We start from the raw sequence: 27,819 nt of genomic DNA, 5'->3' as shown, positions 1-27,819 counted from the left end.
CTTTTATTTTATTTTTTAAAGTTTTTATTCTTTTTAGTGATCCCTACACCCAGCCTGGGGGCTGGAACCCTGAGGTCGAGAGTCTTGCGCTCCTCCCATCTTCTACTGTCACGTCTAACAGCTAGGATGCACTGAAGGGTTGATTTTCATTTCTGTGGAGAGCAGCTGACAGCAAGTTTTACTCAAATGCGCATACTGACAACTTGAAATAGAGTTGCATGTTCACCCCTAAAGGTAAACCAATGGTACGAAGATCTGAAAAGATGTAACTTCCAGAGAGAGGGGAAATCCTGCTGTGGGTGTAGACCAACCCCCCCAGATGATCACAGGCCCTGCAGGTGAGAAAACTCAATTGTTTTTCATCTCCCATCTTGGACCCATTTTAACCTTCGATGTGCTGGTGACCTTGAACCCTGCGCTGGGTGCTTTCCATTGAACTCAAGCATCTGGGCATGGCCTATAGAGGAGGCAGGCGGCGGTCACACTGGGGGCATGACCCTCTGACCGGCCACCCTGTGATGAAGCTGTTGAAGGAGAGCCACGGTCAGAATGACAAACGTCACACGGCTCTGGTCCACACTTAGCTGCGCACGGGCCTCAGCCCACGGTTACGAAGACGCTCTGGGAAGGGAGAGGGCAGGCAGTGCGGACAGGCCTGTGGAAGATGGGGACGACTGAGCCACGGCTAAGGCTCTGGGGTTGTGGGTCTGTCACCTGTCTGCTGTGCCTCTACCCAGGGATCAGCCACTAAGCTTACCTCCTTATCTGGATTCAGGCCTGGCTCTGAAGGGCCACAACCTGGCAGGTGGCAATCGGTCGGTCCCGCTCTGCACCTGAGGCCCAATCCTTCACCTCCCGTTTCTGTGGCACCTGCTATGAAATTCAGCCTCATCACCCCCCGCTGCCAGCGAGTGAACCCGATGAAAACCCTGCAGCTAGGGGACTGTAGTGGTGGTTTGTAGCCTGCATTTCTCTTGATTTTTTGCAAGTGCTATTAACCAGAAGCATTTTCTTAGAGCAGCTCTGACAGAGGTGGTCTGGCCACTGACCCCCTCCCACCCACCCCTGATCCACAGGTCACTTGCTCTTAGACTGAAATGATGTGGGGCGCCTGGGTGGCCCAGTCAGTTGACTCCAACTCTTGATTTCGGCTCAGATCCTGATCTCAGGGACTTGGGAATGAGCCCCACATCACACTCCCAACTCAGTGGGGAGTCTACTGGAGATTTGCTCTCCCTCTCACTGCCCCCCACCCCCAAATAATATATCTTTGGGGGGAAAAGATTGAAGTGATGATTGGGAAACAACACCACTCAGGTGGCTTTATTCACCATCTTTTTTTTTTTTTTAAGATTTTATTTATTTGTCAGAGAGCACAAGCAGAGGGAACAGCAGGCAGAGGGAGAAGCAGGCTCCCCACTGAGCAAGAAGCCCCTTGCGGGACTCGATCCCAGGACTCTGGGATCATGACTTGAGCCGGACGGAGGCAGCCGCTTAACTGACGGAACCACCCAGGCATCTATGTTCACTCTCGTTAATTGTTTAAATACTGTATTCACATAGCTCACGCATCGAACAGTATAAGGTACTGAGTGAAAAGGCTTGCTCTGATCCCTGGCCCAGCACCTCCCCATGGTCACGTCATCCCAGAGGGGCTCTTCGTGGGTGCATAAACAAACACAAACACTTGTTCTTCTGTCTTCCATCAAGGTAACGTGACACAGTTTTTGTTACTTGTTTCAAAGAATGGTTCTTGTTTGGAACAATATCTACGAGGCTGCTGCAGTTATTTCTAGAGTCCAGTGAAATAGTCAATAGGAAAAGCCTTTGAAAAAGGTTAGAGGAAAGTCATACACATTCAAAAGGGGGAGGAAGACAATGGCCCTGCCCTTTGGAAGCATTTTTTTTTAAGATTTTATTTATTTATTTGTCAGAGAGAGAGAGGGAGAGAGAGCGAGCACAGGCAGACAGAATGGCAGGCAGAGGCAGAGGGAGAAGCAGGCTCCCTGATGAGCAAGGAGCCCGATGTGGGACTCGATCCCAGGATGCTGGGATCATGACCCGAGCCGAAGGCAGCTGCCCAACCAACTGAGCCACCCAGGCATCCCTGGAAGCATTTTTAAAAAAGATTTTATTTATTCATTTGAGAGAGAGAGAGCACAAGCAGGGGTAGTGAGAAAGGGGAGAAGCAGACTCCTCACTGAGCAGGGAGCCAGACGTGGAGCTCAATCCCAGTACCTGGCGATCATGATCTGAGCTGGAGGCAAATGTCCAACCATCTGAGCCTCCCAGGCGCCCTTGGGAAGCAGTTTTAAGTGGACTATTTATGAAAAAACATTCTGGACTCAGCAATCCACTTTCTGAGGACCCTTAGGCATTCAATCCAAATTCTGATTCCCCAGATGAGGAAACACAGGTTCAGAGATGGGAAGCGATCACTTAGCTAGCTAGTGGCAGAAGTGGGACTAGACTCCTGGTGTTTTGACTCCCAACCCAGTGTACTTTTAACTGTTCTCCCAGGTTCAGTAAACACTGCTGAGTAAATGCTACCCGCCAGGGGTGCCTGGGGGGCTCAGGTCAGAATCCCGGGGTCCTGGAGCCTACTTCTCCCTCTCCCCCTGCTTGTGTGGGCTCTCGCTCTCAAATAAACAAATCTTTAAAAAAAGAAGAAAAAAAAAAGGCTACATACCAGGCGCTGTGCCTCGGATTTGAGTAAGACCCAGCCTTGCCCTTCAGGAACTCACAGCAGGCATGACGGGATGGGGTGTGGAGTGCTAGGAACAGAAGTTTGCAGGAGGTGCGGGGAGCAAGACGGAGGGGCTGACTCAGTGGGGGCGGGGGTGGGGGGGGGGAAGGGGGTGGAGGAGGCAGGGAAAAGGCTTAGGGTAGGCTTCCAGATGATGCCCACACCAAGCCGAGTCTCGGAGGTTGGGTAGGATTTACGAACTCAACCACCGAGGGGGGACCCCGCACGCAGAAAAACGGCCCGGCTGGGGGCACAGCCTACCTAGCACGGCTGTGCGGGAGAGACCTACGAGCAGGGGTGGCGAACTAGAGCCAAGGGGGAGGCGGCAAGGAGGGGGAAGAGTAACCGGAGAGGCCGGCAGGACCCAGAACCCGAAGAGCCTGGTCTATCACCCTCAGGGCGCTGGACTCGCTCCTTGGGCAGCAGCGAGCCTCCGCAGGGCAGGAAGGGGACATGCGACGTTGACAGGCACACCCCTGCCCCGCTACTCCGCAGAGCGCGGACCGGAAGCCAGGACTACTCAGTAGTCTAGCCACTTTTCATGGGGTGCTACTGCCACCTAGTGGGTAGAGGCTGGCAATGCTTCTGATGCCCAGGACCACCCTCTCCCTCCCCCTGACCCATGACAGTTTGTTTTCGGGAGGAAGAGGGGATGTGTGATGCAGAGACTCAGGGTGCCGCGAGGACCAGCGCCTGGGGGCGGCCCCGCCACCTGGGGCCTGTGTGACCTTAGGTATGTCGCTGCACTGCTCTGAGCCTCAGGTGTCCCGTCTCTCAAGTGAGGCGGGTATGTGCCCTCACCGGTCCCTGGGGCTCAGAGACGGCCAGGAAGGTGGTCTGTAACTACAGCCCCTGCTCGTGGGAGGGACCGTTGCTGACACTGCAAGCACCCCCTGAAGAGCCGTCCAATCTACTCCTCGGTTCCCAGAGGGATGTCAGGGCACCCTCAGGCCCAGCACATGACCAAGTGCAGCATCCCAGGGTTCCCTCCTGGAATGAACGATCACAATGAAGGTATCCCCAGAGCACTGCGATCCAAGACAACAGACACCGATTGCTCTGAAGGTGTTTTCTGAGAGCAGAGAGCACAATCCAGCCGAATGCCACCGTGAGAACCGAGTGCCCCTTGCCCCTCCAGGCAGTTGCCACCTACTCCCTTCTATGGGAAGGTGATGAGTGGACGGGATTGAAGCCAGCCACCTCAGCAGGAAGCTTCTGGATGAGGACAGAGAGTAGGGGCTGAGAGCTGGGCGTCACTTGCTTTTCAAGATTTCCTCTCACCCTGATAACTTTTGTGATAATTTTCGTGACCCGAGAAAAATTACTGTACTTTTGTGGGCACAAGACACATGCAACAGAGTTTCTTCTTCCTACCTAGGTATGTTGATGTGGACTTTCAGGGCGTGCTCTTCCTTTCTTTTTTTAGTTTTGTTTATTAGAGAGCCTGAGCAGGGCAGGGGGAGAGGGAGAAGCAGACTCCTTGCTGAGCAGGGAGTCCGATGCGGGGCTTGGGATCAGGACCTGAGCCGAAGGCAGACGCTTAACCGACTAAGCCACCCAGGTATCCCACTGGAACACATTTTGTGCCTTCTGTTGCCTTGTTTCTTGACAGATCTTCCTCAGGTCCAGAAACCGTGAAAAAACCAGTTATTACCTATGGGCCAGGTAATAAAGCTTACAAACAAGTAAGCAATTTCAATGGTGATCCCAAAGAACTACAATCCCAAAGACAACAGGAAAAGGGAAAGACAGCGGAAACACTGAGCATTACGGCCCCAAGAAAACAAAAATCTTTCCCGTGTATTTAAGGGTTTCTTTGGTACCCCTTGCCCAGGCCGCCGCCTGTGCGCCACCTACACGTGGCTGGGAATGTCTGTTTCATTCCACAGAAAATTTTCCTTCTGGGCCTAATACCCTTGGCTTCCAGAGGCCAGAAAACAGGGCATCTCCCAGAAGCCCCACTCTCCTCTCTTACCTGTAAGAGCCCCGTCTTGGGAGTGGGGTGGCTCAGGTCTCCTGGGCAACCCTGGAGTTTGCATCTGGGGCCTAGAAGTGCTTATGAGTGGGGACGAGAATCAGGGCAGCACTGGCAAAAGTCCAGCTGCCCGGAAACAGCTCTGCCACTGGGCTTTTGTTCTGACACAGTGTTCAACGAGGCACTCGCCCTGTGGCAGACGTGTGTGCTCAGGGATGGCTGGAACATTCTGAGAGGACTTCAGGACAGTATGACTTTCAGGAACCCGCCGACCTGGGACGGACCAGCATTGGACTCTGGGTCCCGGGCCTTTACTGCTGGAGGACAGGCCTCAGCCTGGAAGAGTCCCTGGGCTCCTGCCTCCTCGCGCCCCTTCCTGGGACAGCCTGGTGGCCTCTCAGACCTAGAGCGCCATCATACAGCCCTGCTTGCTTAGAGCCTGCCCGAACCCGACAGGCTTTGCTACCTTTGACTTGCTCATTCTCTCTTCGGGGGGCTTTCCTTAGCTTCCCAACTAGGCCAAGTGCGTGGAGGGAGGCTGGGGGCCTTGTCCTCCCTTCACCCTCACTTGCCTACAGTGCCGGCCGCCCGTGCGCATCGCGGGGCCTTAAAAGCTCCGCGCGGGCTCTGCCTCACCTCACCGGACAGGGTCAGCGCTCAGCCTGGGCTCCGAGGAGGAGAGCTGAGCGCCTTGCCAGGGAGGGAGGAGGGCAGGGTGAGCAGATAAACCAGGTGGGCTGCAGGGGAGGGAGAGGGAGTGAAAACGACTGAGGGGACATGGAGGGCAAGAGTCCGATTCAGGGCCCAGGGTGTGGGCTCCCCCAGAGCGAGGTGCCTTCCCCTCTCCCCTCCGGCGGTGTGCCCAGCGAGGCCGCCTCAGAAGGCCGCATGCACACGGCGTGGCCTATCCCTCCTGCTCTGCCCATTGGTCTCCATGGACGTGGACGTGGACGCGGAGCAGCGGCCTGGCCCACCGCTGGCCCAGGAGCCTCCCTCAGCATGACCTGAAGGGCACGGGTTGCGCTGTGGCAGCAGGCCAGGCTCCCCATTTCTCGGGCAAACAGAGGGGCATCACTGGACTACAAGCTGGTGTCCAAGTGGGGGCCTAGGGCCTGGGGGGCTCCGAGGAGGCAGGACGCCCTATGTGAGGAGAGGCTCACAGTGGACTGGGGGGGGCAGCAAGGTGGGGACTTGGGTTTGGGGCTTTCTGGCCTGCTGCATCTACTTCCTCCCTGGAACGAGGGGCTGAGCTGGGCTCCTCCTGGGCCGGGGGGGAGCAAAAGCAGAAGAACCCACCCTCAGCACTGCCTGGCATCAGAGGCCGCTCCATAAGGAGGGCCCAGGGCCAGGATCTGTCACTTGGGGAACAGGCTTGGCTGAGGGGGGTGGGAGGGGAAGGTCAAGTTCTGGCCACAGAGTTTAAGCTTCTCATTCAAAAAGGCACCTTCTCGCCCGGCTTCCCCCATGAACGCATCTTGCCTCCAAGGAGCTTCTTGTCACTTGCCCGCACGTCCTTCTCCTCTGGGCGAATAAGAATCCCGGTGCCAGATCCTCGGCCCACACTTCTCACCCCTCACCAGTGGCCCCACAGCTTCTTGGGAAAGGTCCTGCTGCCTCTGCCCACCAAAGCCTGACACAAAGGAAGCTCTGTGGGGCCCAGCAGCTCCCACTTCCCCACTGTCCCCCAGGGAGTCCGGAAGGGCAGGCCTGCTGCGGCACTAGAAGGTTCGGAGCCGCTGGTCTGATGGGCTGTGTGGGAGGAGCACTGAGGCCGGTCATCATCACTGAGAGTACTGGCAGCTCTGGAGCCTGAGCCCACGTGCTCACCAGTGAGCGTGTCACACAAGTCCTCTTCCTGGCTCGGCGGCTGGGCACCCGGCCTACACAGCAACAGCTCAAGACACACCAGTCCCTCCTGTCTCAGGCACATGTGCCCTACGTTGTGGAAGCGGTGGACTCTTTCTGACCCCTCTAGGTTTTGATTCTGCCCGTGGTGGCTCGTCTCCACCAACCTGACCATGGGAACTAGCGTTCATTGCGCACTTCGGGTGTTTTTCCTTGTTCTGACGGCTCCCCACGAACCACCTCGTTTCACCTTATCAGGGGTAGGAAGGGACTGTAAGTAAGATCCCCACGCTCAGAGACGTGACACAACCTACCTAAAGTCACAAAGCCAGCCTGTGGCAGAGCTGGGATGTGAGCCCCTTGTGTGGGATCAGAGGCTGAGCTCCTGCAAACCGCACCATTCCCTCCCACCCTTCTCCCTTCCAGCCCCAGCCCCCATGTCACTGCGCCATCACACTAGCAGGCTCTGTGTGCGGGACCGTCTTCCAGGCACAGCTCAGTGTTCGTCCTGGGTGAGGAGGACACTTAGCAAATCGCTCTCCTTTCTTCACTGGGATGGAGACTGTCATGGGGTGAGAAGCCTAGCACTCCGGACACAAAGCAGGGCTTGTGAGATGGAGGGATTTCACAGAAAATTAATAAAATAAAACTGATTCTTAACACAGGGCCAACAACTTTTTTTCAAGATTTTATTTATTTGACAGAGAGAGAGAGAGAGAGAGAGCACAGGTGCACAAGCAGGGGGAGCTGCAGAGGGAGGGGAGGGGGAGAGGGAGCGCAGGGAGCCTGAGGATGACAACGACAACAAGTACAATGACGATGACGAGGACTCAGGGCTCTATCCCAGGGTCCCAGGATTATAACCTAAGCCCAAGGCAGACGCTTAACCAACTGAGCCACCCAGGCGCCCCAGGGCCCACAACTTTCCATTTTACCATTTAAAAGAACACTCTACAGTACTACTGCTATTAGTGATAATACTAGAAAAACGATCTGGTCAGTGTGAAGACCGCTTCTGATGCACCAAGCACTGTTCCCAGTCTTGACAGGAATCGCGGGATCCGGTCCTCCTGCGGACCCCTATTCCACAGGCACTATGATCCCCATTTCGCAGACAAGGAAACTATGAAACGCGCAGTAAACTGTTCCCGGGTCTAGGCTGATAACCATTATGTTGGAAGCTCATCCGTGATTCACAAAAGACACCCCTGAAAACAGTCAAGCACGCAGGGAGTTCCGAGCCTGGGAATGTGGGTCTCGAGAAGTAAGGAGTTCCATCAGTGAGGCCAGCGGCCCTGGGTCTGATACCCTGGGTGCCTTGCTGTGTCTCCTGGTAACGCAAACACTACTGGTGGCCAGCAGGCTGCCAGGAGGAGGCGGAGACCACACACACACACACACACACACACACGCACACACATGCACACACACACGGCGCTGCACCCAGTGGCCCAGAGAGCAGACCCCCATCACCCCCACCACATGCCGCACCTGCCATCCCTGCTTCTCCAGCAAAAGCCCTTTGAGCTCCCCCACTGCCGGAGGAAGCTGGCCATGAGTGCCACAGGGCAGAGGTCACAAGGTTGCTGGGACGGACTATCCCTGCCTTCACTGGCAGAAGCGGGTGGCCACTCAGGGCTTTGCTTCCCATTGGTGGGAATGGGTGTTGCCCGGGGAGCACATGTCAACATTCTGTCTGGCAGGCCTGGGCCAGAGCGGCCGGGAGTCTGAGGCTGACCTGGCCGGTACTGCTCCAAACAAGGATCTGCTCACTCAGGTACTGGGGTGGGGAGCTTGTGGGGGGTGGGGGGTGCTGCAAAGAGGCCTCACACTGGTTCTCTGCAGCTGTCACCTGACCCCGGGCTCCACCACACGCCCGGCCTTTCCTGCCCATCTGGCCTCCTCCTTAGGCAGGGAGGGGAGACGAAGCATGAGGACAAGTCAGTCGGAGGGACGCTTATGAAGGATGCGTGCCCATGGATGTGCAAGGGCACGATGTGAGCCCCTGCTCCCCTTTCTCCCTCCTGCCGGAATACAGGGCTCCCTAGGGAAGGTCTTAAGGAGGTCCTTCCATGGATGAGAACCCCCCACCTCCTCTGCCTGGTTTTGGAAGTTACATATTTGGCTTCTGTTCAATTCATCAAGAAGCAGTTTGCTGAAACCCAAGTCACTGAGTGACCGAGTCGCCACGTGGGCCATTCGTTTAAAGGATCAAGCTGCTGTACGGTTAACTCACCAAAGCCTCCTAAATTTACCGGTTTACCAAAAAAACTCCACTGTTGTCTTTAACTACAGAGTTTATAGCAAATTGCTGTGGCCTAATTGGCCCAATTCTTAGGCTGGGGACAGCCAGTTCTCTAGCTCGAGGGCCTTTGGACTCCCTCACTGGCCAACCTTCAGGCTCCCCTCACTGTCTGGGACGGGCAGCCTGGGAAGACTCCGTCCTCCCCCGGTACACGGCCTCGTCCACCCCCGGAGAGCAGCCACAGGGAACTGAGGCAGATGCAAACCGAGCCACAAATGCTAATATGAAGACCCAAATGAACACAAGTCAGCATTACCCAAGGCTTGAAAGGCTGTTCAGACCATGCCTGGACTGACGGCCCCAAGAACTGGGCTGCCCTGGACAGCCCCCAGCACACCCTGGAACCAACAATGAGAAAGGGAGCGGAGGGTGCCTCTCCTCGAAGGGGCTCACAGAAAGCAAGTGAGCACATTCTGAACTTCAGGAGGGCTTCAGACTCTGGAGTCCTGGAGGGAAGAGAGTGGGGTAGTTGAGTGCATCAGCCGCCGAGCCAGACAGTCTGGCTGTGAGCCTGGCCTCCTCCTTTCATGTGGTGACAAGAGTCTCTCTGTGTCGCAGGGTCCCACCAGGAAACCTGGCGTACTAAGAGCAGTGCAGGTAGAGAAGGGTTAAGCGAACGGAGTGTTTACGAAGGTGTGGGCGGACAGGAGGGCTACAAGGGCAAGTGCAGCTCCCCTGGGGCTAGAACAGTTGGGCTGTTCTAGAACGGGGCTGAGGGGAGAGCATAACTGCCCTTACAGGGCTGAGAAGTGAGACCCCTGCCCTGGGACAAGCAGGGTCTGCTCCAGCCACAGGGGACCCTGAAGGCGGACTGCTCCCCAGAGAACATATCACTTGCCTTCCTTCTCCTCCCTCAGCCTGGTCTCCGCATTGTGCAGAACCTCCTGGAAGCCAGAGGGAAGGGGAGAGCCCACTGATGCAGTCCAGGCAGGTCAGCCTTACAGGACAGAGAGCAGGGGACACAGGAGGAGTGGATCTGAAAGGGCAAATGGAAGGTGTCTAGTGCACGATTTCATGGAGTAGGGCTGAGTTAAATGAAACAAGGCACATTAAACACCCCAAAATTGGAAGCAGTAACTACAGAAGAATAATGAGCTCCCTTTGGAGAGAGACACCCACTTTGCTACAGCACCCCCCCCATGCCACTGGCCACAGGGATGCATAGCTGTGCTAGAAGGAAGTGATTTGTCAAAAGTGAAGAGACTTAAATAGTAGCCAGGAAAGAAAGAGAATCCAAGACTCAAGAGGAAAGGATGGAAAAAAGACAGAAAAGGGGCAGAGTCTTACACTGTGATGAACCCTTGTTCACAGCCCGAATAACGATTAAGTTTCACCATTTCCGTAGATGTTAAAAACATCTGGAAAATTTTAGTGATCATTTATGATAAACCTCTTACCAGAATAGGAGCAAAGAGATTCCCGATGTGACACATCTGTCACCATAAACCAGCAGCACACGTTATGATGGAACAGCAGAAAGCACGCCCACTGAAGTCAGGAGGCATGTTACCTTCCCTTTCACTGAACAGTTTTCTGGAAGTGTTCACCAAACCAAGTACTTATGGAAGTATATTACCTCAGGAGAGGAGATGGTAAAAAATGATAGTTTCAGGCAGATGATATATAATTTGTACACCTGGAGAATCCAAGAGAAAAAAACTGAAAACCCATCCCCATCCTATGCTGTATTGCCTCTAATGATTTTAATTCACATTATCCTTTAAAAAAAAGATTTATTTATTTATTTATTTGAGAAAGAGAGCGAGCACGAGCAGGGGGAGGGACCGAGGGAGAAGGAGAGCATCTCAAGCAGACTCTGCACTGAGCGCTGAGCCCAACACAGGGCTTGATCCCACAACCATGAGATCATGAACTGAGCCAAAATCGAGTCCAAAGTTTAACTGACTGAGCTACCCAGGTGCCCCAGGGCACATAGCTCCAGGTCTCTGGGTGGCTCAGTGGGTTAAGTATCCGACTCAGTTTTGGCTCAGATTCTGATCTCAGGGTTGTGGGATCGAGCCCTGCGTTGGGCTCGGTGCTCAGTGGGGAATCTGTTTCTCTTTCTCTCTCCCTCTGCCCTTTCCCCTGCTCATGTTCTCTCTTTCTCAAATAAAATAAATAAAATCTTAAAAAAAAAAAAAAGGGCTGGGCATGTGCTCTCAGTTGCCTAAGCAGGGATTGAGGTTCTATTAAAGACTCAGCTAGAAATCCATATTGTTAGAACTCCAAAGAAGTTCGGACTCATTCTACTACACCTTGATTGAACTGTTCATGGTTCTAAGAATCTGAAAACCCTTGGTTTTCAGGAAAAACAGATCTCTGAAGCTAGGCACAAAGGATAAACCATAAGGCCTCACTCCCATCCCCACCCTTAAGCCTTTGTTGCCCCCTAGAGGCAACAACCATTTCCTACATCTTATCCTTCAAGTGGAGGTCTGAATTTAGACAAGTGCTGTAGGCAGATGCACGCACACATGCGCAAGGGCTAACTTGTTAAGCTTCTTTTTCCAGGGGAAAGAAAATGGATGGGACCAAAAATTACAATATCCAGAAGATGGATGTGGATCAAAGTCCTACAAGCCAGGAGACAGACAAAGAAGATGACAACGGCGATGTGAATAAACTAGCGCTAGAGTTAGTGAAGAGTGCCATCCACGCTGCTGTTAAGAGTATGGAAGGTAGGGGCGCCTGGGTGGCTCAGTCGGTTAAATGTCTGCCTTCGGCTCAGGACATGATCCCAGGATCCTGAGATCGAGCCGGGCATCGGGCTCCCTGCTCAACGGAAAGCCTGCTTCTCCCTCTCCCACTCCCCCCGCTTGTGTTCCCTCTCTCACTGTGTCTCTGTCAAATAAACAGGTAGAATCATTAAAAACAAATGAAAAACCTGACATTTAAAAAAGGAAACCCCACATTTAAAGAAAAAAAAAAAGACTGTGGAAGGTAGTCATCCAGCTTGGAGGCCTGAAGGACAGTCCCATTAAACAATGCCACACCACCAGGCAACTGACAAATTCTCACCTCCTTTTCTTGCAGAAGCTGAAAAGCCCACCAAAAGCATCAAATGGATCACACACGGTGAATTCACAGCAGAAAGGGGCCGCAAACAGATTGAGGAGTTCGTCCTGGTAAGTTAGTGGACCGCTCCGGATGGGCATACAAGGGCGAGGAACAATGAAAAGGAGCATCTGATGAAAAGTTTCAGACCCAGAAATCCTAGATGATTTCAAAGGAGACTAAAAAGTAAACAATTGTCCCCCATCTGGGTTCCAAGATCAAAATGGTATGGCTCGATGGGTGAGAGGCACAGTCGTCTTTCCTTGTTTGTATCTTCCTAACCTTACGTCTCCCTCGGCAAATCCGAGAGGCCCGGTTAAGCCATTTTCCCATGCTGGCTTTCAAACCAGGAATTCTCCCGTCACCAACTTTAGAGACCTCGTATTAACAGAGGGGATGCCGATGGATCTTTCTGAGTTGGTTTTGGAACATCATGCCTGCACACTGTGATGTGCATGTCTGTGAATTCCTGTCTCTTTTCTGCCTCTGCCTGGGTCTGACCCATTTGTGTGGCTTATCCTGGAGCGGCTTATCCAGGTTGCCTTGCATACCTGGCAGGGTGGGTTAAACCATGACCTGAAATCCCTACTCGCTGTATTTCCTCAGTCCCTACTCGCCCACTGTATTTCCTCAGAAGACAGCCGAGCCGGAACAGGTGGAGGCAAACTCTTCAGCCCTCGAGAAGCTTCCTGCTGTCTCTGCTTCTCTGGCCAGCCCGTCACGGCCTACAGCCCTAAGGGCAGTTCCCTAGGCCCAAGGAAGGCCCAGTGAGGTGGAAGCGAGGTGCACGGCACAAAGTACTACTTACTCTTGGACCTTCTTGCTTTGGAGAACGTCCCCCTTTGGAGTCGGGCGAAAGCCTCTGCCTACTGCAGCCAGGGTTTGTGAATCAGGCTGGAATGGGACACAGAACAAGAAGAAAAATTTCCCCCAACAATGCCACCCATTATTCTGAGTAAAAGGCAAAAGTCAGTCCTGACAATGGCCTACGGAGTGTGAAGTGATCGGACTTCCCTCTTCCCTCCCAACTTAGCGCCCAGAGTCATCGCCTGCTACCTTCTCCCTTTTCACCTTTCTAACTGCAGCCACACCCGTCTCCTTCCTGTTCAACTGCCAGGCCTGCTCCCACCTCAGGGCCTTTGCACTGGCAGTGCTCCCTGCCTGGAACCCTCTCCCCTGGGATCTGTTCTCATGGTTCATGCCTTACCTCTCTTGAGATCTTTGTTAAGATGCCGCCTGTTCACTCACTCTGAGAGTGACCTGAAGACTAGAAGAGCTCTTCCACAGCTAAGGATATGAAGAAAAAGCCATGTTAAGAAGGGTAGCAGGGACAGAGACAAAGTCAGGAGCTAAATCCCTGCACAGCAACCCACACATGGTGGGGCTATCACAGGCAGACAGGCCCTCCCTGAGGAGCGGGAGGTCCAAGCCCCACCTCTGGTACCACCCACCACCCTGAAGACTGCACCAGGAAGATGAGCCCCCTAACATCTGGCCTTGAGAATCAGCAGGGCTTCATCCCAGGGACTCTGAAAATCGGGGGGCTGCTTGACCAGAGTATTATGGAAAACCAAGACTCAGCTCTTAAAGGGCCCACACGCTACCATTCTTTCTGAGACCAAGCACAGAGGCAGTGGTTTGAAAGGTGCCTGAACTATTTGCGAAGGGGATTTATCATGTCATTTTAAGGTTATGTGCCAAAGGGGCAGGGTCTGTAGGAACATCCTCTGGGAATGAAAGTGCTGGTGGGTACCAGTTCTGACATTTCTCCATCTACCTTGCTAGGCTCCTGACCCCACCCTGGCAGGTGCCCCTTTGAAGCAGCTCCTGGCCCGCCACAGCAGGCAGGCAGCCTCACTTGGGACCAGCATCTTCCCAAAGTCATTACCACCCTGCCACAGCTGGTGGGCAGCCTTGACCAAGACCAGTGTCCCTCCAAAGCAACTTATGCCTCAGGTGGGGTGGAGGGGTACAGCCCTACCTACCAGCACACCCACAATAGCCACCAGTAGGCACTGCAGCCAGCAGGGCCAAGGGCCAGCCCCGCTCACCAGCACCCCCACAGCACTCATAGCGGAGTCAAAATAGGACAGTGCATTGTGGACAGTGCAGTGGGCTGTAGCCCACACGTGGGACACCCCCGGAGTGCCTGGTTCTGGTGATGAGGGCTGATGATATTACTGGGCCCCACAGAACACCTTCTATATAAGGCCGCTACTTTCAAGACCAGGAGTCAGAGCTGATGTACCTAATACATAGAAACAAACACAGAAAGTCAGACAAAATGAGGAGACAGAGAAACAAGAATAAGACAAAATCACAGAAAAAGGCTAAAAATGTTGATAAGCAATTTACCTGATAGAGTTCAAAGGAATGGTCATAAAGATGCTCACAAGAGTATAAGAGTTGGGAGACGAATGGATGAACTTGGTGAGAACTTTAACAAAGAGATAGAAAATATTTTTACTTTTATTTTTTGAGAGACAGAGAAAGCTCAAATGGGGCTGGGGCAGAGGGAGAGGGCGGGAGAATCCCAAGCAGGTTCCTCACCTGACGCGGAGCCCAACGCGGGGCTCGATCTCACGATCCCGAGATCATGACCTGAGCTGAAATCAAGAGTTGGACACTTAACTGACTGGGCCACCCAGGTGCCTAAGAAGATGGAATTCTTAAGAAATGGGAGTAGGATAAGGTGCCACTGGAACAACACCAAGCATACGAACATCTGCATTATCGGGGTCCCGGAAAGAGAGAGAGAAAGGGGCAGAAAACATTTCTGAAAATGCAATAGCTGAAAACTTCCCTAACGTGGAGAAAGAAACAGACATCTGGGTCCAGCGAGCCCAGAGAGTCCCAAATAAGAGGAACCCAAGGAGGTCCACACCAAGACACATAATAAGTAAAATGGCAAAAATTAAAGATAAAGAGAGAATCTTAAAAGCAGCAAGAGAATACAAATAGTTATGTATCCGAGAACCCTCATAAGGCGATCAGCTGATTTTTCTGCAGAGTTCGCAGACCCAAAGGGAGTACTGTGATACATTCGAAGTACTGGAAAGAAAACCTACAACCAAGAATACTCCACCCAGCAAGGTTAGCAATCAGAACTGAAGGAGAGAGGAGTTCTCAAACAAAAGTTAAAGGAGTTCATCACCACTAAACCAGCATTCCAAAAAATGTTAAAGGGACTTGTTTAAGTAGAAAAGGCCATGATTAGAAGACAATTACAAAGGAAAAAATCTCACTGGTAAGAGTAAACATATAGTAAAGGTAGTGAGTCGATCCCTTAGAAAGCTAGAGTGAAGGTTAAAAGACAAAGTAGTGTCTCAATTATAGCTACAATAATTACTTATGAGGTACACAAGATAAAAAGATGTAAAATATGATGTCAACTACATGAAATGGAAAGGGAGTAAAAATGTAGCACTTTTAGAATGTGTTCAAAATTAAGTGACCATCAACTTGAAATGCACGGCTCTATATAGTGTGTTATATGTGAACCTTCTGGTAACCACATCCCCAAAATCTAGAATGGACACACAAAAGACACAGAATCCGAACATCACAGTAAAGAAAGTCACCAAGTCACAAGGGAAGAAAGGAATAGAAAAGAACTACAAAAACAGCCAGAAGACAATGAACACATTAATCATAAGTACATGCCCAGCAGTGATTACTTTAAATGCAAAGAGACTACAAGTTCCAATCATACGACACAGGGTGACTGAATGGATAAAAAAACAAAACCCAGGGGCACCTGGGTGGCTCAGTGGGTTAAAGCCTCTGCCTTCCGCTCACATCGTGATCCCAGGGTCCTGGACTCGAGCCCTGAGTCGGGCTCTCTGCTCAGCAGGGAGCCTGCTTCCTCCTCTCTCTCTCTGCCTGCCTCTCTGCCTACTTGTGATCTCTGCCTGTCAAATAAATAAATAAAATATTAAAAAAAAACAAAAACAAAAACAAAACCCACCTATACGCTGTCTACAGGAGACTCAGTTCAGACCTCAAGATACATACAGACTTAAAGTGAAGGGATGGGAAAAGATATTCCAAGTAAATGGGAGAAAAAAAAGGAAAACAGGGACAAACAAAATAGACTTTAAAACAAAACCTGTAACCAGAGGCAAAGGGCATTACACAATGATAAAGGGGTCAACCCAATAAGAAGATATAAGACTTGTAAATATCTATGCACAGGAGCACCTAAATATATAAAGAAAATATTGACAAATATAAAGGGAGAAATTGACAGTAGTTCAGTAATGTTAGGGGACTTTAACACCCCACTAATATCAACAGATCATCCAGGTGGAAAAGTGACTTTGAATGACACATTAGACCAGATGGACCTAACATATATCCAGAACATTCCATCCCAAACCAGCAGAATACACATTCTTTTCAGGTACACATGGGACATTCTCCAGGACGGATCTTGTGTTAGGCCAGAAAACAAGTCTCAAACTTAAGAAGACTGAAATCATATCAAGCATCCTTTCTTAGCACAATGGCATGAACGTAGAAACCAATTACAGAAGAAAATTGGAAAAACACCACAAACTACAAACACCTGGAGGCTAAGCATGATACTAAGCAATCAATGGCTGAACCAAGAAGTCAAAGAGGAAGTAAAAAATACCTCAAGACAAATGAAAATGGCAACAACAGAGTACAAAATCCAAGCGATGTAGCCAAAGAGGTTTTACAAGGAATTTTTTTTTAAGATTTATTTATTTAGGGGCACCTGGGTGGCTCAGTCAATTAAGCATCTGCCTTTGCTCAGGTCATGATCCCTGAGACCCAGGATGGAGCCCTGCATCAGGCTCCCTGCTCAGCGGGGAGTCTGCTTCTCCCTATGCCCATCTCCCCGCTTGGGTGTGTTCTCTCTCTCTCTCTCTCAAATAAATAAATAAAAATCTTAAAAAAAGATTTATTTATTTGTTTGAGGGGGTAAGGGGCTGAGGGAGAAGGAGAAAGAAACTTAAGCAGACTTCACGCTACGGGAAGTTTATAGCACTACAGGCCCAACTGAAGAAATCTGCAAATCTCAATCTTATCTTACACCCAAAGGAAGTAGAAAAAGAACAAAGCCCAAAATTAGTAGAAGGAAGGAAATAATAAGTATCAGAGAGAGGATAAATGAAATAGAAACTTAAAACATTAGAAAAGATCAATGAAACGAAGAGATGGTTCTTCGAAAAGATAAAACTGGAAAACCTTTAGCAAGACTCATGATGAAAAAAAGAGAGAGAACTCGAATGAAAAAAATCAGGAATGAAAGATATCATAACTGACACCACAGAAATACAAATGATTATAAGAGACTAGTCTGAAAAATTATTCGTTGCAAACAAATTAAACAACCTAGAAGAAATAGATAAATTCCTAGAAACAATCTTCTAAGACTGGAATCAAGAAGAAATGGAAAATCTGAACAGAAAAAATGTTAATAATGAAATTGAATCAGTACTCAAAAACACAAGACATCTGGGACCAAATGGCTTCACAAGTGAATTTCACCAAACATTCATTTTTTAAAAGATTTTATTTATTTATTTGAGAGAGAGAGAGAGAGAGCATGAAGGGGGAGGCAAAGGGAGAGGCAGGAGCAGACACTCTGGTGAGCGGGGAGTCTGATGCAGGGCTCAATCCCAGAACCCTGGGACCCTGACCTGAGCTAAAGGCAGACGCTTAACCAACTGAGCCCCTCACCAAACATTTAAAAAGGAGCTGATACTTATCCTTCTCCAACTATTCTGAAAAATTAAAGAGGAAAGGTTGCTTCCCAATCACTCAATGAGAACAGCATTACCCTGATACCAAAACCAGACAGACAGACAAAAAGAAAATTCCAGATCAGTATTCCTGAGAACATAGATGCAAACATCCTCAATGACATATTAACAAACTGAATTCAACAATACATTAAAAGTATCATATAAACCAAGATCAAGTGGGATTTATTCCAGGGATGCAAGGATGATTTAATATTTACAAATTAATCAATGTGATACACCATGTTAACAAAATAAAGGATAAATACAATATGATCATCTCAATAAATGCAGAGAAAGCACCTGACACAACTCAACATCCAAATATGATAGAAACTCTCAATGAAGTGGGCACTGAGGAAACATATCTCAACATGAGAGAGGCCAGATATGACAAATTCAGGGCTAACATCATGCTCAAGAGTGAAAGGCTGATGGGGCGCCTGGGTGGCTCAGTAGGTTGGGCCTCTGCCTTCGGCTCAGGCCATGATCCCAGGGTCCTGGGATCGAGCCCCACGTTGGGCTCTCTGCTCAGTGGGGAGCCTGCTTCCCTTCCTCTCTCTCTGCCTGCCTCTTTGCCTGCTGCTGATCTCTGTCTGTCAAATAAATAAATAATTTTTTTAAAAAGTGAAAGGCTGAAAGCATTCCCTCTGAGATCAGGAACAAGACTACAATGCCCACTCTTGCCCTTTCTATTCAACATATAGTGCAGCGCCTAGCTGTAGCAATGAAACAAGAAAAGGAAATAAAAGGCATCCAAATTGATAAAGAAGAAGCAAAACTACCACTGTTCACAGACATCATGATACTATATATAGAAAACCCTAAAGACTCAACCAAAATACTATTAGAACTAATAAATGAATTCAAGGGGTGCCTGGGTGGCTCAGTCATTAAGTGCCTGCCTTTGGCTCAGGTCATGATTTTAGGGTCCTGGGATCGAGTCCTGCATGGGGCTCCTTGCTCAGCAGGAAGCCTGCTTCTCCCTCTCCCACTCCCCCAGCTTGTGTTCCCTCTCTTGCTGGGTCTCTCTCTGTCAAATAAAAACAAAATCTATAAGAAATGAATTCAGTGAAGTAGCAGGATACAAAATTAACATGCAGAAACCTGTTGCTGCATTTCTATACTCTAATAATTATCAGAAAGAGCCACTGAGAAAACAATCCCATACACAATTGCATCAAAAAGAATAAAATACCTAGGAATAAATTTAACCAAGGAGTTGAAAGACGTGTATTCTGAAAACTGTAGGACAGTGATGACAGAAATTGAAGATGACAAATAAATGCTCATGGAATGGAAGAATTAGTATTATTAAAATGCCCATACTACCCAAAGCAATCTGCAGAATTCAATACCATCCCAATAAAAATACCACTGGCATTTTTTTCATTTTAGAACAAATAATCCTAAAATTTACATGGAACAACGTAAGACCCTGATTAATCAAAGCAATCTTTTTTTAAAAAAAGATTTTATTTATTTATTTGACAGAGAGAGAGACAGCGAGAGAGGGAACACAAGCAGAGGGAGTGGGAGAGGGAGAAGTAGGCTTCCTGCTGAGCAGGAAGCCTGATGTGGGGCTCGACCCCAAGACCCTGGGATCATGTCCCCAGCCGAAGGCAGATCCTTAATGACTGAGCCATGCAGGTGCCCCCAATCAATGCAATCTTAAGAAAGAAGAGCAAAGCAGGAAGTAGTATGCTCCTGGATTTCAAACTATACTACAAAGCTATCGTAATCAAAACAGTATGGTACCGGCACAAAAGCAGACCCATACATCAAAAGAACAAAACAGAGTCCAGAAATAACCCACACTTATATGGTCAATTAATCTATGCCAAAGGAAGCAAGAGTATACAACAGGGTAAAGACAGTCTCTTCAATAAAAGGTGTTAAGAAAAATGGACACCTACATGCAAAAAAAAAAAAAAAAATGAAAATGGAGGAGTGTCTGGGTGGCACAGTCGGTTGCATGCCCGACTCTTGGTTTTAGCTCAGGTCATCATCTCAGGAGATCATTTTGTGAGATTGAGCCCTAAATCAGGCTCTGCATTTGAAGCACAGTCTGCTTGAGATTCTCTCCCGCTGCCCCTCCCCCTGCTCATATGCTCGCTCTCTCAAATAAAATCTAAACAAAATGAACCAAGTGGTGGGTATTGGAGAGGGCACGGATTGCATGGAAGCACTGGGTGTGGTGCAAAAACAATGAATACTGTTACGCTGAAAACAAAACAAAACAAAACAAAACAAAACAAAAACCAGACCATTTTCTAACACCATATACAAAAATAAGCTCAAAATAGTTTAAAGACCTAAATGTAAGACCTGAAACCATAAAAATCCTAAAAGAAAGCACAGGAAATAACACTTGGAAATCAGCCTTAGCAATATGTTCCTCGGTGTGTCTCCTCAGGCAAGGAAAACAAAAACAAAAATAAACAATTGCAACTACATCAAACAAAAAAACCTTTGCACAGCAAAGGAAACCACCAATAAAAGAAAAGGCAACCTACTAAATGTGAGAAGATATTTTACAAATGATATGTTTGATAAAGGGTTAATATCCAAAATACATAAAGAACTCCTACAACTCAACACCAAAAAAGAAAAAAATCCATTTAAAAAATGGGCAGAGGGCCTGAATAGAAACTTTTTCTGAAGACATACAGATGGACAAGAAACACATGAAAAGATCCTCAATGTCATTTATCATCAGGGAAATGCAAATCACAAGCACATCACCTCACACCAGTCAGAATGGCTAATGTCAAAAAGACAAGAAATCACAAGTGTTGGTGAGGACATGGAGAAAAGGGAAGCCTCGTGCACTGTTGGTGGGAATGTAAATTTGTGCAGCCCGATGGAAAACGATATGGAGGTTCCTCAGAAAATTTTATATAGAAATATTATATGATCCTGCAATTCCACTACTGTGTATTTTCCCAAAAACAAAAACATGAACTTGAAAAGATATACACACTCCATGTTCATTGCAGCATTATTTGCTCTAAGCCAAGATGTGGAAGCAACTTGAGTGTCCATCAGTAGATGAATGGGTAACAAAGATGTGATATATATAAAATAGAACAGTATTCAGCCATGAAAAAGAAATGAAGTCTTGCCCATGGATGGACCTAGAGGGTATTATACTAAGGAGTAAGTTAAAGAAAGACAAATAATACATGATTTCACTTACAAGTGGAATCTAAAAAACCAAACAAATGAACCACCAAAATGAAACAGAAACAGACTCAAATACAGAGAACAAACTGGTGTTACCAGAGGGGAGAGAGGGGTATGATTTGGGTGGAACAAGTGAAGGGGATTAAGAAGTACAAGGTTCCAGTTACAAAATGAACTAGTCACAGGGTGCTCTTGGCTCAGTTGGTGGAGCAATGTGACTCTTGATCTCGGGGTTGCGAGTTCAAGGCCCACAATGGGCACAGAGATTACTTCAAATCTTTAAAAATAAATAAAATAAAATAAAATAAAATAAAATAAAATAAAATAGTCATGGCGATGGGGCACCTGGGTGGCTCAGTTAGTTAAGTGTCTGCCTTCGGCTCGGGTCATGATCCCAGGGTCCTGGGATGGAGCCCCGCGTTGGGCTCCCTGCTCGACAAGGAGCCTGCATCTCTGTCTCCCTATCCCTGCTGTTCCCCTACTTGTGCTCTCTCTCTGTCAAATACATAAATAGAATCCTTAAAAAAATAGTCATGGGGATGAAAAGCACAGCAGAGAAAGTAGTCATTATAGTGTCATAATTTTGTATGGTGACAGACCTAACGTGATCATTTCATAACATACATTAATATTAAATCACTACGTTGTACACCTGTAACTAATAGAACACTGTATGTCAACCATAGCTCAACTGAAAAAAGATTCCACCTGCTCACTGAGGACTTTCCTGGTCACCTCATCTAAAACTGCAACCCGTTCTCCGGCCCTGATTTACTTTTTCCCTTAGCATTCGGCTCTACCTAAGATACTAGATTTTACTTACTTACCCTTTGCCTTTCTTCCACCTACAGATTATATAGACCATAAGGGCAGAAGCTTTTATCCAATTCTCAGTCCCCAGCTCCTAAAAGGTCACATACACACAGATGCTCTAAAATATGTGTTGAATACGTGAACAGATTTGTTCTTTCCATACCATTATTTGTTCACAGATGAAGAGCTTACCTACTGCGTAGGACCATTATGAGGATAAGATGATTAGAAAGTAGAAAGTTCACTGAAAAGTTAAAAGCTCTATAAAGCTACTGACAGAAAATCCCCTTGTTCCCAGACCTGCTAACGCAGCGAGCCCTGGAAGCGAAGTCTGTCCTCCAGGGGTCAGACATTGCTGATGGAGAGCTTTCTCAAACTTAATGCAGATTTCCCAGAATGCACCGTACACCAGGTGATGGCAAATGAGTAGTTACCATTTCCTGAGCATCACTGTGTGTCGAGTACTGCTAAGTACTTCGCATGCATGATCTCATCTAATCCCCACAACGGACCTGCGTGTAGGTACATCAGTGTACCCATTTTACAAATTAGAAACCCTGAGGTTCAGAGAGGTTGGACAATTTGCCCAAAGTCTTAAAGACTGTATTTCTTTATTTATTTCAGAAAGAGAAAGTGTGCACAAGCGAGGGGAGGGGCAGGAGGAGAGGGAGAGGTAGAGAATCTCAAGCAGACTCTGCCCTGAGCATGGAGCCCATTATGGGGCTTGATCCCATGACCCTGGGGATCATGGCCTGAGCCAAAACTCAGTCAGACCCTTAACCGACTGAGCCACCTAGGCACGCTGGTCCTAAGTCTTTCTGATCAAGCAGCAAAATAAAGTTTTGATCACAGGTCTGATATACTTTGGCCACCATAGTAGGAAAAGTTCTTTCTTTTTTTCTTCAAAGATTTTATTTATTTGAGCGTGCAAGAAAGTGAGCGAGCATGAGTGGGGGGAGGGGCAGAGGGAGAAGCAGACTCCCCCCTGAGCAGGGGGCCCGATGTGGGACTCAGGGCTCTATTCTGGGACCCTGGAATCATGACCGGAGCTGAAGGCAGACACTTAACTTACTGAGCCACCCAGGTGCCCCTGAAAAGTTTCTGATGACAAAAATAATGCAGAGTTTTACTATCAGTGAAAAACGTAAATTCACAAGATTCTGAGGTATTACAATGTGAATAAGAATGATGAAACCTGGTATCCAAAGGCTCGTGTGTTTTGGGGAGGGAATAGGTACAATTATGTATTGCCAATGGGCACAATTAGTTTATTCTCTCAAGGAACACAATCTGGCAACAGGAATACACAAATAAGTTCTTTATATGAGAAAAGTTGGAAAATCCCCAATGCCTACCACCAAGTTAAAATTATTTTTATAATAAAATAAGACATTATAAAAAAAAAAACCCAAAAAATCCCCAGTGAGCAAAATGACACAAAGTAGAAAATGAAAGCTCCCCTTTGACCCCCACAATACCCAGTTCTACTCCCTCGAGGGTCACTTACCATTGATAAGAGTTTTGGGCATGTACTTCCAGGTGCCTGTTGATTTTGAGTGTCCAATAATATGTAATTGGCTAAGCCATCCATGGGAGAGTAGCACAATGAGAAATTGTTTCCTGGAAGCGAGTATATGAAGCAATGTTATGTAAAAATGACAAAATACAAGATTAACACACACTTACTGGAGCTACGTGAGAATCAGCTGCCTGAACAGTGATAAAAACGGGGACCCTTCTGATGGTACAGGGTCTTTGATGGTGTAACAGATTAAACATTAGGGCTGAAGAAATATATTCACATAGGAAGGTTGGAAAGAAAGGCATGCTCCAGTGGGCCGCAAAGGGTTAACTAGCGGGCTCCTTCACTAACAGGCATGACAATCTGTGTAAAATACAATCCTGATCTCCAGGAATCTATAGAGTCTGGGGCTCCTGTCTGGATGACTGAAACGATCAACTTAAGTTTGAAAGAAAGTAAGCTGAGGGCGAACGCCAACCTGTTTTTTTTTTTTTTTCTAGAGGGCCTGAAATCTTTAAGCCATCTCCCTCTGACTGGCCCTCCGCACATCACTGAAACTGTTAGACCGTCCCACTTCCTTCCTTCTGTGGCCCTTCAACTCAATTCAGGGTTTTTTGGTGGTTTTTTTTTTTTTTTTTTTTTTTGGCTGTGGAAGCTTCCTGTGCCCCCAACCCAAGGGGCTTCAGTCGAATTGAACTTAGGGCGCTGGAGCTGCACTGTGACTTCTCCGGGCCCTAAGTGCTAGTCAGATTTGTGCTTTTGAGAGAAAAACTTCTCCAAGGGGGTCAAATAGGGATCTGAGGGGTCTGGAGGATCCTAGGGCCTGACTCATTCCTTTCCTAAACTTACTTTATATACCACCGACGGCTGTACTGAAGTGAGCTGGATTTTCAGAAACAGCTTGTGAAATCGGCCCCATTACTTTCCAGTCACACCTTTAGGGCTCCCAAGGAGTGAGCAGAACACAGGTTCCGATCACATTCTCATTACTCTCCAGTTAACCACGCTTGTCTCCCGAGTTAAGGGCCCGGAGGGAGGTCGCATGTGTACGTGCGTGTGGCGTGCGTGTGGCGTGCATGCGCCCCTACGCATCTGAGCGTGGCCTCTGTGTTCCAAAGCCCGATCTCCAGGGACGTTGCATTCGTCACTCATGCGGGCTCCGCCTTTGCTCTCCTCCACTTGTGGAGATAATTGGGAGTTGACTCTAGTTTGAATCCCAATCCAAAACGGTAGAAACGGATGCCCGAAGCCAGGCTGTAACCCCTCCTGTTGTGTGTTGCCTTTACATAGAGGATTCGAATGGGAAGTTTGCTTTTCTCCATGTGCTCTTTCTCTTTTATATGAAACAGACGTGGGAGTATCAGGACCGCTGGGTGCACTACACACAGTTTATAGAGAGGGAAGACCTGATTCACAGCTACCACTACATCTACTGTGTACGCTGGAGCATCCCAACCGCTAAGAGACCCATGCCGCCAGTCACTGCCTCTGCCTTCTTCACCATCAAGATCACCAAAAACAAACCTCCAGTAAGCTCTTCCTTTTCTCCCCCTTTCGCTTAGATGAGACCTCAATGAAAATGGAGACGTCTCTTGTCAAGGTCATTGATGACCCCTTCTTTGTAAAACTCAAGTCCTATTTCTGTCCTCATCTTGCTTGGCCCATCTATAGCACTTGCCAGAGCTGCTCACTCCTGGCTTCATGAAACGTTCCATTTGGCTGCTAGAACCACACACTATCTGGGTTTTCCTTCTGCCTCACTGCTCATTCTTTCTCAGTCTCTACTGGTCTTGAAGCTGTCCTCCATACTCCTCTCCTTGGTGGTCTTACTGCCTTCTGGCTTTAAATGCCACCTCTAGCTTCTGCTTCCCACATCTGACCTCCAGCCCAGACCTCTGCCACTCAGATGTTTAATAAACATCTCACTTAAACTGAACTTCCAATTTACCCTTCCCGACCTGATCTGCCCGCAGACCTCTCATTTCCATTCGTGGCCCAAATCCTTGGCATCATCCCTGACTCCTGTCCCTCATATCCAACACATTAGGAAATCCTATTGGCCCTATCTTCAAAATAGGTCCTGAATCCAGCAACTTCTTACCGCTCCTTCTACACCTTGGTACGAGACACCATCATCTCTTACCAAGACTGTTCCAGTGGCCTCCTAACTGGTCTCCCTGCTTCCACCCTCGCCCTCGTTGTGTAGCTTTCCAAAACAGCAAACGCCTGCCAGAGTGAGCCTGATAAAATGAAATTATGTCACTCCTTTGTTTAAAATGTTCCCATGTGTTTCTCTAACTCTGAACTGCATGCACATTAGCTGATCTTGTTGAAAGGAAGATTCTGACTCAGCAGGTCTGGGGTGGGGCCCGAGACTCTGCATTGCTAAGAAGCTCCCAGGCGGTGCTGCTGCTGTGGGTCTGGAGTACACTGAGCAATGAGGGCCTACCGGGCCTTGCGAGGCCTGGTCCCTTGTTATTGCTCCTTCCTCTCCTCCCTCCCTCCCTCCCTCTCCTCCAGCTGCTGTGATCTCACGGCTCTTTAATAACCCAGATAGAGTCCCACCTCAGGGCCTCTGCACCTGCTGTTCCCTCTGACCTTCTTCCCTAGGGATGGGCACACCCAGCTCTCTGTCCTACATCACACTTTCTATCCCTTCCTCCACGCTTTCACTTTTTCTCCCTAACACTTTCTGACCTTCTGATGGTCTACGGGATTGTCTGTTCTGCCTACTAGAACGTAAGCTCCGCAAAGGCAGGAGTTTTTGTTTTTCGTTTTGCTGTAAAACGAGGCCTGGCAAGTAACAGGCACTCGATGAATACTTGAAGGAATTGCGTGTAGCCGCCAGGGAGACGATGAATATGAGACAGGCTGATAGCTGGTGTGAAAGGAGTCCAAAGAACATCCACGAATCCAGGGTTAGGGTCAGCAGAGAAGCGGGTCTGGTTCCAAGCATGATGCCTGGAATACAGCCGACGTGAACACGTTACTCCCCGCCTTGCCGTCCATCCTTTCACAGAAGTTATCTGGGACTCTGTCTGCCTCCATGAGCTCTCGCCGCTCCTGGTCACCTATCCTGCCATCAGCTGTCTTGCTCACTGGCAAGGTTGGAGACCAGGAAGTAAGGCTGCTGGAGGAAAGCAAGACTGTGACCAGAGCCTGTACACTCAGGGCTTAGGAGAAGGGCTCTGGCTCGAAATTCCAAGTAGAATTTTGGAAGGGAGTATGGGAGGGGCCCACAGAGATAGTATTATAGCCCCCACTGCTGCTCTAAAAATGTTTTCAAACCTTGCTTATCTGTATTATTTCATTCTGATGCTACTCCCGAGAGGTAAATACTGTCAACTGAGCAGAGTGGAACATATGGAGAAGGTAAATGAGTACTTGTGAGGAGCACAAGCCTTTCCTGACTTGTTTCCAATTCTGCAGTGATCCTTCAAGTATTTGTTGCCAAAAGGATCTTTTGGGGAACAGAGATTTGAAGTGACAAAGAACTACCACCTACAGACATCCCAGTAAGGAGGATGAATTCTAGCAACTTCAGAGTATACGTAAGGACGAATGTAGGGATGGAAGGAATTATGAGTTGGTTTGACTGGTATAGGCTAACGGTTATCCTTTTCTCTCTTAGGATATGCCTATTGAGATCTCTTATATCTTTGAGGGCCTTTCGTTAGTTCACAGGTAATGAACATTTGGAGACCTTTTTTTTTTCCTTTTGGTAATCTCTACTCCCAACATGGGGCTAGAAGTCATGGCCCCAAGATCAAGAGTCGTATGCTCTACTGACTGAGCCAGCCAGGTGCCCCGGGGAGACTTATTTTTTAAAGGGTGGTCACTTTTCTTCTTTGGCCCACCCGTCCCATCAGGATGGGCTCGAGGGGTTCTGCCATTGTTCTAGAAAATTTGTTTTAATGTCCCGTTTTTCAGTCATTAGAAACTTGAGGATTAACCGCTAAAGGAGGGTGGGGGCAAAGTGGATCATGTCTATTGTTTCTATGAGAAATTCAGTTACAGGGAATTAAGTCTTTAAATCTTTGATTTGTACAGCAGCTCTTTTAAAGAATGTTTACATAGAAATGCACTAATCCTTTTACTGATTGGGCCTATGGAATAGAGACAACCTTTGCTCCCCACCCCAAATGACTTCTTGCTCACTAGGAATATAACAGAATAAACAGGGGATCCCTGGCTCAATGTTTTATGTTAAAAAGTTTTGGTATGTTTATTTTCCTTCCTCTGCAGACCAGGAATGACTCGCTTTCGAGAAAAATGGCTGAGGGACATTATTGAGGCCAAAAATATTTTAATGGAGTCAATTCCCTTCTAATTCAATTGTGTCTAATTCTTACAGAATGTTTTAGGATTAGACTTCTAATCAGAATGTATTAAAAATACGATACTGCACATCAAACCACAGAACATTTATTGAATAATAAACTTGTGGCAAACAATCCGGCTGCATGTTTTGCATTCATTCATTCACTTTCCATTTGGCAACTTCCATCACATTAGCAGAGTAACCAGCAAGCTGTTTTCCATTTCTAAGTGGTCTTTCCCATCACTGTCTACATCACTTGAGTCTTACAGGTACAGAAGCCA

The 27,819-nt window shown here is 48.3% G+C and overlaps 2 protein-coding genes across 2 annotated transcripts in view; one reads left to right on the top strand and one right to left on the bottom strand.

Annotated features, from left to right (window-relative positions):
- The first annotated feature begins 124 nt into the window (after window positions 1–124).
- Window positions 125–27,651, top strand: AKAP14 (A-kinase anchoring protein 14). Its single transcript, XM_047715779.1, has 6 exons — window positions 125–338; window positions 11,383–11,549; window positions 11,905–11,996; window positions 24,567–24,746; window positions 26,849–26,901; window positions 27,463–27,651. The coding sequence occupies exons 2-6, from the start codon at window positions 11,393–11,395 to the stop codon at window positions 27,545–27,547; spliced, it is 567 nt and encodes a 188-aa protein (XP_047571735.1). The 5' UTR covers window positions 125–338; window positions 11,383–11,392; the 3' UTR covers window positions 27,548–27,651.
- Window positions 7,307–27,819, bottom strand: part of NKAP (NFKB activating protein) — a 46,559-nt gene continuing 26,046 nt past the window's right edge. The window contains exons 10-13 of the transcript XR_007124759.1: window positions 23,203–23,315; window positions 13,133–13,212; window positions 11,890–12,819; window positions 7,307–10,507 (exon numbers count right to left, since the gene is read on the bottom strand). The gene's annotated coding sequence lies outside the window, so the exon portion shown is untranslated. The remainder of the gene's footprint in view (window positions 10,508–11,889; window positions 12,820–13,132; window positions 13,213–23,202; window positions 23,316–27,819) is intronic.

This window comes from Lutra lutra, chromosome X, assembly GCF_902655055.1.
Source record: "Lutra lutra chromosome X, mLutLut1.2, whole genome shotgun sequence".
In the NCBI taxonomy this organism is placed as follows: Eukaryota; Metazoa; Chordata; class Mammalia; order Carnivora; family Mustelidae; genus Lutra; species Lutra lutra.
The sequence above is the reverse complement of the archived record's forward strand: the minus strand, read 5'-3'. Positions and strand labels throughout refer to the sequence as shown.